Source organism: Choristoneura fumiferana, chromosome 6, assembly GCF_025370935.1.
Source record: "Choristoneura fumiferana chromosome 6, NRCan_CFum_1, whole genome shotgun sequence".
In the NCBI taxonomy this organism is placed as follows: Eukaryota; Metazoa; Arthropoda; class Insecta; order Lepidoptera; family Tortricidae; genus Choristoneura; species Choristoneura fumiferana.
The window spans coordinates 5844485-5856059 of record NC_133477.1 but is presented as its reverse complement, the minus strand read 5'-3'; the positions used below and the strand labels follow the sequence as shown (position 1 = coordinate 5856059).

At 39.5% G+C, this 11575-nt stretch overlaps 1 protein-coding gene across 1 annotated transcript; it reads right to left on the bottom strand.

Annotated features, from left to right (window-relative positions):
* Positions 1 to 6481: 6481 nt before the first annotated feature.
* On the bottom strand, positions 6482 to 10536 carry LOC141428556 (sodium/potassium-transporting ATPase subunit alpha-4-like). The gene is given in 3 exon segments (XM_074088560.1): positions 6482 to 7037; positions 7040 to 9417; positions 10254 to 10536. Coding segments are annotated over 3 exon segments (3063 nt in total). The 5' UTR covers positions 10454 to 10536; the 3' UTR covers positions 6482 to 6552.
* Positions 10537 to 11575: the final 1039 nt, after the last annotated feature.

The following is an 11575-nucleotide window of genomic DNA, read 5'->3' as shown; positions in this document are numbered from 1 at the left end:
TGCATCGAGCTAAAAGGCCGCATGATAGCATAGTGGTTTGACCTATGGCCTCTCAAGCAGAACTTAAGTATTCGAAATTAATGTGCGAAATGACATGAAATTTACCACGAGCTTAACCTTGAAGGAAAGTATCGTGAGGAAACCTGCACGCAAGAATGCGAAGTAATTCAATGGTTTGTGTGAAATTCTGAATCGCACTGGGCCTGCATGGGAACTAGGTACGATGCGACCGGTAAGATTTGGCGTCACGGGCCAGTTGTCTTTGCCGCCCTATCAAGTAACAATAAAGTACATATTTCATTTAAGAAATAAGTTTCTGTTATAATTTTTTTCTTTCAAGTCGACGCCATTAACCGTTGAAGAGTTCCGTTCTGCGGAGACGATCTTGGCCGGACTGCCAGGATGTCACTACCAGATTATTGTATTGTCACCAGATTTACATAAGTATGCCAAATTTAAATTCAATCCGACGACTGGAAGTGGGTCAAATTTAGCTTCCAAGATAAATAGCAAACAGGGCAAGTCATAAGTCATAAGTCATAAGTCATTTATTTGCAGAAAATAGTGTCAATAAGATAGTGGATTGGAGTATAATGACACAACTATTTAACTACACAGTAGCATGCAAATTATTAAAAAAAAAAAAACAAAAATTTATATAATTCAATTACAAATAAATTAAATACTATATTCATTATAATAGATTACCCTTGAAAACAGAAATTCTTTGATGGTGTAGAATCTTTTTTGCAGTAGCCAATTATGCAACGTTCGTATACATTACCCTATATGGCAGGCTAGTTATATTTGTAGGGACATGATTAAATATTCTTATGGCCATGCAATAACAATTTTTGCTGCAGAGTTTGGAAACCGTTTTTGGTAGGATCAGTTTGTTGGATATCTTGTATTAAAATACATACGCTTTTAAAGTTCTTTAAACAGTGATAATTTGATTTCACAATTTCGTTATTTCCAATATGTATAGCGATGGCAGAGTAGTAGTTTTAGTTCATCAAACATTTCTTACAGGATGTTAGTGGGTGTTTATTACAAATAGCCCGTATGCACTTTTTTTGGCTTACAAATAACCTATTAACTTCACACAGTTGCCCCATAACACAAGTCCATATCTTAACCCAGATGCCCGTACCATGGTAAGCAGAAGAGCAGTTTCCTATTTACTAATGTAGATAACTTCTAATAGGATATACAAACTATTGATCATTTTATTTTTTTCTCTATCTGAGGTTTCCAAGAACAATTTTTATTCCAACATAAATACCCAGAAATGTCATTCATTCAGCTTCACGTATCAATTTATCACCATATTTTACATTTAGATTCATACTACTTTTTGTTGTAAATTGTACGTAACTTGTTTTGTCAAGATTAACGTTAATTATTTGATTTAACTGAATTTACATTATTAACTATTAATTTATATCATCTTATAGTATTTATATTAATTAACATGCTAAAGAAAGCTTGCAAATAATACCTGCCATTCGTGACTTCGCCAGGGTGGTTATGCGAGGAGTCGCAGCCTGCCGCCTGTACCATGCCACTAGCCTAGCGTAATACGCCCCTGTTGAAGACAATTTCGCTTTTTCGAGCGTGTATCTGAGTTCGTGGGATTGTGCTAAGCCTCACAGATGAGCAGTCTTATATGTATTTTGGCTCTAACTCCACAGAACATTACGTTACATAATTTAAGTAGGTACCATAGGCAGTAGCTAGGCTACTTAAACAAAGAAACTACCTACTTGAAAACATAACCTGTCCTAAGCTAGGTATTAATAAAAAAATAACTCACAAAATTACTAATTGCCACTTTGGACCTATTAATAAGTCAATTAAGTATTTCTCCAGTGATTTCCACAGCTTATACTAGAGGAAAGGCTTAACCTACCAGTTGCAGTCATTCATCATACGCTATATACCTAGACGCTAATCAATATTAAAATCAAACTTGGTGATGAAAAACCAACGACATATTTAGGTACCTACTCATATGTTATGTGTGCAATGCAACTAAAGTTGCACCGAACTACATTCACAAACTAGAATTCAATAGACCACACTCGGGACAACGGAAAGGGCGGAATGTATAACAGATTTGTTAACCAAAGCAGTCACATATAGTAATAAACTAAAATGAAAATTAAAAATGTAATAAATACCTACATGATATTGTATGCTCTAAAATATATCAGCGCTGTCAGGTCTAGGATAAGCGAAATGCCTAGCGAGGCTGAATATCGGCTAATGTCTTTTAATTGGTCTCGACCGTGCAAGGAAGGCCGCTCACACGATCGTTTATGGTAGTTCATTTTCGTTAATAGTGTTAGTACCATTCGGGTTAATCAAATAATATTATCTGCGGTTTGCTGGGTAACACCGTTGGGGGAGAAAAGTCCTCGAGCGGCAACCACGAACCGGTAAACGCAGCGTTGTCAGGTCTCCCACTACGAGTAGATGGACTGACGACATCGTGATAGTTGCGGGCAAACGGTGGATGTAAACGGCGTTGTCGCTTATTGAGGCGTTCTAAGGGGAAGGCCTTGGTTCAGCAGTGGACTTCTTCCGGCTGAAGATGATGATAATGAGCACCTAAGATTTTACCTCAGGTTTAAAGCATAAGTCATTTTTAGGGTTCCATATTCCTACAAGGAACTCTGATATGTTCTGTTCGCGGCTTAGCTTAAAGTCTGTTAGTGATACGAAGCTATCATTTTGCATGGATATATGTAGGTATATCGCATATCGCATGACCTATCCGTAGTCACACCAATTTTTTAGACTGGTGTGACTATGGTTCATTTTATTTATCCGTAGTAACACCATTATGGATCAATTCACCCTTGACTAAATATTAATATTTAATTTAAACCAATTCGACGGAGCCCCGCTTCGCGGGCTCCTATTTCTGGGCGGTTTGCCACAACTTACATTTAATTCTAAGATAATTTATTGTTTCGAAAACTCTCTCTCTTAAAAAAATGCTGCGCCCTTCCGGGTTTCATAATGTTAGTGCTATATTGTACTTATTGACATGTGAATTGCATTTAATAAATAAATAAATAAATATTTAAATATTTTTTTTAGAATACCTCTCCTTAGTGTGAAACCTAAAGTACAATTCAATAGAATCTGTCAATTTTCTACATATTTAAGACACCCTATCGTGGGCACACTTGATTATATATGTCCCTGTTGTTGCAATTATCATCTAAAAGTAATCAAAAAAGAATAATAGTCACATCACAAAGCCTTAGGCAGTCCGGTGTTTATATTAGTAGGCTGGAAGTGTCTACAGGATTGTCAGATTCTATTGAATTGGAGTTTATGCTGAAACGCATAGTGTGGGGTATCATTGGATAGGTCCATGAAAGATATTAGGTACAGGTTTGCTGTGATAATTTTTCGATTTAGGGATCTTTTTGCAAAATATTAAGCTTTAAAATGCTAACTTAACTCAAATCTCAAAGCTCAGCAGAACAAGTCGAACTATTCTAGCAAGTATTTCACAATAAGGCATTGGTCAAAACTGTATCAACGTAAAGGACTTTGTATACTTAGGAACATATTCACGCAAAGTGGGTCACACTCGATTCCGGTATCTAGATAGGTACCTGGCCACATGGTGCGTGCATTTTAAATTCATATCTAGCCGCGCCCAGTGTACCGCCAGACATATTTCAAGTAGATTAGTGGCTAGTTTAATAGGATGATGATAGTGTGTAGATGCGATACTGGCTTGAACAAAAATGCCAACATGTTTGAATCTACTCGAATGATTCTCTATCAGTAAATACTTATCATTCTTAATTGGCTAGATAGTTGGGGATGTACTACATACCATCGCGAAGAGGGATTGCTAAGTCACACGCTTTGATTTTATAATGTATATATATATATATATATATATATATATATATATATATATATAAATTATGACAGTGGCGTGTGATCTTTGATTAAATATAATATCAAAGATCACACGCCACTGTTCATAATTTAGTTGATTATGGGCCCTTTGGAGCCGGGTAGGTACGACGCGGAATGGTGGTTTTTAGCTTGTAGTTCGCGTCATGTATGTCTTGTATTTGTTCTATGTTTGTTTTTATGGCGTTAAATAAATGTATTTTCTTTCTTTTTTTTAGTTTAGGTCTTAGGTTGTACTTTGTGTGTTATTATAGGTTTAAATCTAGACGACCAGACCAGATGGCTTAGTGGTTAGAGAACCTGACTACGAAGCTTGAGGCCCCGGGTTCGATTCCCGTGTCGGGGCAGATATTTGTATGAAAAATACGAATGTTTGTTCTCGGGTCTTGTGTGTTTACTATGTATTTAAGTATGTATCTATCTATATAATTATATTATCCGTCGCTTAGTACCCATAACACAAGCTTTGCTAAGCTTACTTTGGGACTAGGTCAATTGGTGTGAATTGTCCCGTGATATTTATTTATTTATTTATTTACATCTACGAACAAATAATAACCACTTTATAACACACATTGGCATGATAATTTAGAGCTGTTCACAATCAAAAATGCGAAAATTTGACGTGAGCTCACTAAACTTGCAAAATAAATGTCAGTCAAAATTAAATGACGCGCATGCGCACCTTAGCGCAGGACACAGTTAGGACACAGTTTCCATTTTTATAACGCAGTTACAATTCCTGACATTATTTATTCGTAGGTTTAAATTGATTTTGTTTTATTTTTTATTTTGACGTATGTTTAATTTAATTTTATATGACATTGTTTGGTTTCGTTGATTTAAAAATAAATAATTTATGTCGTTAATAATAAAACAGAATAGCGACGGGTGCGACTTCGTCTTTAAGGACTCACTTTTACTTACACGGATCGGCTGCATACAAGTACTTTCTTCATCCTTATGGCTCTCCATTACTGGAGATCTGCCGTCAGCTTCGCGCACCGTTTCCGTCCTCTAGTAAAGCGTCAATAGCTCTTGAACCATGTTTTGAAACCAAGACTTATTTCCTCTCCCGGCACGCCTCTTTCCTTACTCAGTATTTGACCTACTTCCACCGAACTTCTATGAATTATTTTTTCATTAAGATGTAAGTTAAACTGTGTCCATGCGCGGAGTCTGCTCTACTCGCGGTGGAATGTGAGCCTAAGTGTTCAGAAATCTTGTAGGTAATATACTTACTCTAAACATACACAGACGAATATATAACCTCTTCCTTTTTAAAGTCAGTTTAATAAGCAACCACTAAGTAACTAAGCAGTGCCGTATCTATGGAAGGTTTACTTCTGTTGATAGACCTATATGTTGCAAGGACAAGTTTCGCACACTGAGAGAACTTGCCGTGTGATATGTTATCGGTCATTGATTAAAACTTTACGACCGTGTACTTAGCGGGATACTTACTTAAATTTAATTACTGCAGTGCAGCACATTTTGAGAGACAAAATAAAGATTTATTTTTTAAAATCTGGAAAGACACAGGATTCAAACCTCCCAAAGTGGGCTTATGAAAGAAGAAGGACGTATGTTGACCTCCACCAAAACCTTGCGGCTTGCGGCGAGCGGCAAGCGTTATATCTGTTCATTGCGTGTGCTGTCAGGAGACCACTGTGCGGCGTCCATCTCAGCCGTACAATGGACAGAGAAAATGCTCGCCGTGCCACCGGCCGCGCGTGTCATGGTGTGGAGACGTGCAGAATCGATCAATAGCAGTAATATATATAGCTATATAGCCTGATTAACGTGAGTTGACAAAAAAACTGGGGTTCTGAACTCATTAGGTACAGTCAGCAACAAAGATATGAATACAGCCAAAGCGCATAAAATATGTATACACGAACTTAATATTCAGGCAATCAAGTCCTCTATACATATTTTTGGCAATTCAAACGTTTATTTTATTTTTGTAGCTGACTGTACAATGCGGCCCACTATCATCATCACCACCATCACCCAGCCAAGCCAATAGGACTAGCTAGCTAGCTGGGCACAGGACTCCTCTCAGAATGTGAAGGGTTCCCACGTGGGCCCAGTGCGGATTGAAAACTTCAAACTAGTTCACACACACCATTGACTGCTCGTAGGTTTTGTTCAGGTTTCCTCACAATAAAACTAATGGTAAATTTCAAATGTAACTTTTACACGTGAATTTCGAAAAGCTCAGAGGTGCGACCCTGGATCTGGATCAAACCACTAGACCACCACGGCTCTCCACATAAAACTCGGCATAAAATTTACAAAAACTTTCAAATACTACCTGACGATTGCCAATAACTGACTAAAAAAAATACTGAGGATAGTTTACCTTATATGATTAGCGGCATGTGTAGTTCTAGTACTTATAGCATTACCTATTGTAGTCGAAAAACTGAGCAGATTCAACTTAATTCCGCCCAAGTCACACATCGTCACAACTCGTAGTTAAAAATCAATTTAAAGTTTATTCGAACTTAACAATCCACTTTTGCTTCAACATAAATTAAAACTTAAAAACTCATATAACACCAACGTACAATAAGTAAACTAAACCATTGAGCAGCTATCCTAATAATAAGTTTCCTTTTCGACCCATTCAGAAATATTGTTTCTGACGATGTAGCGCCTGAGCTCGTCTCCCAAAATCATTAAAACCATAAACGGTACGGCCAAGACGAAATCATACCACGGGAGCGCCTCTGTACCGAACACCACATTGCACATAGGAACGTAGGTAACCAGCAGCGCCGCTACAATGTCAACAGCAATACTAAAGTTGAGTACGTAGTTATGCATTCCCTTCTTCAACAGAGAGATTCTTCTTGTCTTGCAGATAATCACGTCCGATATCTGAGTCATACAAGCTGCCACAAAATAAGCAGTCTGTGCCCGTCTCTCCACCTTCTTTCTATCTATGAAATACCAGTTACGACCAAGCGTATCCCTCACTGGTAATTTGGGATCCTCCCATTCATTGCGAACGAAAAGTAGACTTGAAGGGAAGAACCCGTCCTGCGCGAATACAATAAAATACGCATACATTCCTCCAAAAATTGTATCAGTCCGACTTGGAAATAAGCCATGAATATTAAAACTCTATTGACTAGATGATCTGTTGGCTTTCGAGGCGGCAAACTCATAATGTCTTCCTCTGAGGTCTCATACGCTAAGCTCATAGCCGGTAGCAAATCCGTCCCGACGTTGATCACCAGAATTAGCATCAGCGTGAGCGGCAAAGGCATTCCCAGAATCGCGTAAAGAACAAAAGGTAACATTTCAGGCGTGTTCGAAGTCAGCGTGTAAGCGATAGTCTTCTTCAGATTGTCAAATATTCTTCGTCCCTCTTCTACACCAAGCACTATCGATGCGAAGTTGTCATCTAACAAAATCATGTCAGCGGCTTGCTTGGACACTTCAGTGCCAGTAATGCCCATCGCAATGCCAATGTCTGCCTTCTTTAAAGCTGGCGAATCATTAACACCGTCCCCAGTGACAGCGACCACGTGTTTTAATAATTGATATGTCTCCACAATAAACAACTTTTGCTGGGGACTTGTCCGTGCGAAAGTGATTTCATCGTATGCCTTGAGTGCAGTCTTCAAATCGTTAACGGACATGTGTCTTAGATCTTCGCCTGTGATGACAGCAGCCTTGAACTGTGTGCGCACATGCGGAGGCACGTCGGTGACCTCGATGTGATGCTCGAAGGCATAGTCGTAAGCGGTGGGCTGCGTGATGGTCCCGCACTTACGCGAGATGGCCAGCGCCGTCACCGGATGGTCTCCCGTTACCATGATCACCTTGATGCCGGCCTGTCTGCAAAGTTTTATAGATTTATCGATATCTACTCTTGGTGGATCGATCATGGATAACGCACCCACAAAAGATAAGGCTTCCAATGGAAAATTTCGATTCTGTGTATCGAACTTGAACCCGGGTGGAAATGTAGCCACGGGCAATTTCAAGTCAGCGTAGCCGATGACCCGCTCCCCCATGTTGGCAAGTTTTATGAAATTGGCTTTGAGTTCCCTCTTAAGCTGAGGTGTCATGGGCTGATTCCCTTCATCGGTCATTACAGATGCACAATATTCTAAAACTATTTCTGGAGCCCCTTTCATGATTAAATAATAACTATTTGTTGCTTTCATCCGGTGAATTGTGACTTGATATTTATAGGCTGAGCTGAAGGGTATCTCCGCTTCTTTCGGATTTTCCTCTTGTGTTTTAATTGCGGAGCGGGTGTCTTCCATGTATCGTAAAATAGCAGACTCTGATGCGTCCCCAAGTATTTTTCTTTTTTCTATTGGCAAGTGCATGGTGTCGTGAGTAAAAACAGCCTTCAGGTTGAGGGACGCAGCTAAACTTAATTCTGCGCAGACAGGTTCTGAAACATGTGTGTGATCGTTTTTATCGTATATTGTATAATTCCAGAACAGATGTGATACAGACATAAGATTCTGCGTTAATGTTCCTGTTTTATCCGAACAGATGCAGGATGTAGAGCCTAGCGTTTCTACAGCTTGTAGAGTTTTGGCGAGACAGTTCTTCTGTTTCAACTGATTGGCCGAGAGCGTCATGCAAACTGTAAGAGTGACGATGAGCCCCTCGGGCACGTTAGCTAGAATTATACCGAGCATGTACTGCAGCGCGGTGAGCCAACTCCTTTGGGCGAAATATACCATCAGAAAAAAAAGAAAACCAAAGACGAATGCCACCCCACAAATAATTTTAATAAAATGGGTTATTTCTTTTGCGATGGGCGTCTCTTCCTTCTCTAAGCCGGTAACTAGACCTGCTATTTTTCCTAGCTGTGTCATTTCCCCGGTGGCAATCACCACGCCTCTTGCACTCCCCTCCACAATGGGACAGCTAAAAAACACCATATTTTTTGATTCCAAGCTGTTGTGATGTGTACATTCGGGCGTATGTTTGATGGGCTTTGATTCACCTGTGAGAGAGGACATGTCAGTCGCGAAGTTCGCGCATGATAAGATGCGCACGTCAGCCGGGACTACTTCCCCACCAGTCATCTCGACTATGTCACCGATGACGATGTCAGTATTTGGTATCATTTGCTTTACTCCGTCCCGAACGACCATAGCATTAGGCGGTACCATTTTTTCAAAGCCACTCATAACAGACATGTTTTTGTACTCCTGGTAAAATCCGAAGAAGCCGGTGCCAAGTATGGTTGCGGTGATGACGCATCCCAAGTAAAGATATTCTGTGCTGGTGTGACCACCTTTGTTGGATTCGATTAAATCAGCGCAGAAGTAGCAGACGAAGTTGAGCAATGCGCCGACCCAGAGCACGCACTGGAACCAACCGAAGAGGTAATGGCGCAGGATCTTCCATTTGCTGGTGCCTTTAAGTTCCTTCAGTGCGTTCGGCCCGTGAGCTTCAAGCAGTTCTTTGGCGAGAGTTTCAGATAACCTGCAAATAATAATCACAGGTACTTTAATAATAATAATAATAAATTCATTTATTTCGGGCAACTTGGCCCATACAATAAATACCTTACAGACTAACATACATATTTATAATTAATTTATTTAAAACTAATTAATTTGATGACAAAACGGCGTGACCCCGTTGAGTCACCGTCCCCGACGACGTCGCATTCATCTGCGGAATGGTGCCCCGGAACCGCCGGAACACGACGTCTTCGTTACTTTAAGTAGATGGTGATCCCCTCAAAAACATAATTGTGACGATGGGAGTAAAGTTCGATGTTAAGAATATGCGTGGGTATCGACTTTGCCAAAAAAAGAATTGTGATACCTAAATAGATGTTATCATCAATGTTCGGCAAAACCTCTGTTGAAAACCATCCGGCAAGAAACTCAACAATGTGTTTGTTTTTTTTAAACAGATTAACAATGTTATTTAATGAAATATTCACAAGTATTTAATACCTACAACTACATTTTAGCACAGTAAATTCACTATTTGAACTAAGGGATCGCCAATGCGGATCGGAATTATTTCCAAACATCGCTGTCCATGTTAAAATAAATGTCTTCTTGACCAGTGCCGGTTTTAGCACTTCCAGTGCCCTGGGTGAGAATTCCACGGCGCCCCCAACTTTTAGGAATTTTCTAGAAAGTATCAGTAGGCTTGGCTCAGTGAGCGAGAGGACACCCTGAGGAGCGCCTGGGCGCCCCTTTAAGTCCGGCGCCCTGGGCGGTCACCCCACCGCGCCCTACCCTAACGCCGCTACTGTTCTTGACAAATACAGACTTAACAGATAGACCCCACCCGTTACCCACCCGTTATTGATGTTGGTCCGATACACGACCTCGAGCTGTGCGGGGGTGAGAAAGTGGTCTCCGGTGTGGGTTTCCTCCTTCAGCACGTTGAGTTCCTCAACGCTGCTGTGGGGGATGGCGTGTGCTGCGCTGAGACGGCGCCCGCCCATCGAGCCGCTGGAGCGGCGCCGCCCCGCCAGCGGGTTCAGACCGCCCGGCATTGTTCTTTATAACCCCCAAAATCCAAGTATTCTTGCCACTTCTGACGATTTAGTAGCGGAGCTTTCAGTGAAAAATATTTTTGAGTGACACGGAATGTCTGACGTGACAGCATTGATAGAACCAGAATCGGAAACTTAGACGACTTCTAACTTCTTTATAGGCTAAATTAGACTAGTCTTACGAAAAGGCCACAAGTCAGAAGTACTTATCCCTTGAATCAAAATTCTGTTCGTTAAGTTCCTGATATCTTATGATGCCGTCTGGTTTTTTGTTCGTTTGTTGTTATTTATGGATATAATAAATAAATCCTACTAGCTTACTACTTAGCTAACACAGAGTACTTTATACATATACTAATACTAGCTTTTGCTTGCGACTCCGTCTGCGAAAAATACATTTAAGTATCGCTATCCCGCGGGAAATTTGCAATTTTCCGAAGTAAAAAATACTCCATGTCCTTCCCCTGGACTCAAACTATCTCTAAGCCAAATTTCATGGTAACAGGCAGACACGCATTTACAATATTAGTATGGATTATTTTCGCACCACGATAACGGAATTCACCAATTAAAGTCCTTTAACTTCTAGAAAACATTTTATTACACAAAATACCCTTATACTTAACGGTTCAGATTTAACGTGATTTTGCAAGTGATTTAATTTACATAACATAATAATACAACATTTATTTAGGCTTTTAATATAAATCAATAATTGCATTTATTTGATTTTAGTATTTTCAGTGACAGCAAAATTGCATAAATCGAGATAACAGTTCATGCTTTGGCACACCATTCCTGAATGAAGAAAAGTTAAGTAAACATAATTTTATATACAGTATATCAATCCAATTTATAAAAAGTGTAAACAAACCGATTTCATCAAAATTCTTGTATAAATACCTACTGGATCGAATCAATAACACATCCATATATAATTCGTTTCTTTTAACTAGACGTCTAATCAGATAATCACTTGTTTCACCAAAATTCACTTGATTTCAATAATTAATTTTCATTTGAAAAATCTTCGTCAAACTCTGACGTTATTTCTTGAATAAAACACGTGCTGTAGTAGCATAGACATGGAGGAAAATTTGACATTTTACTCGATCGAATAAG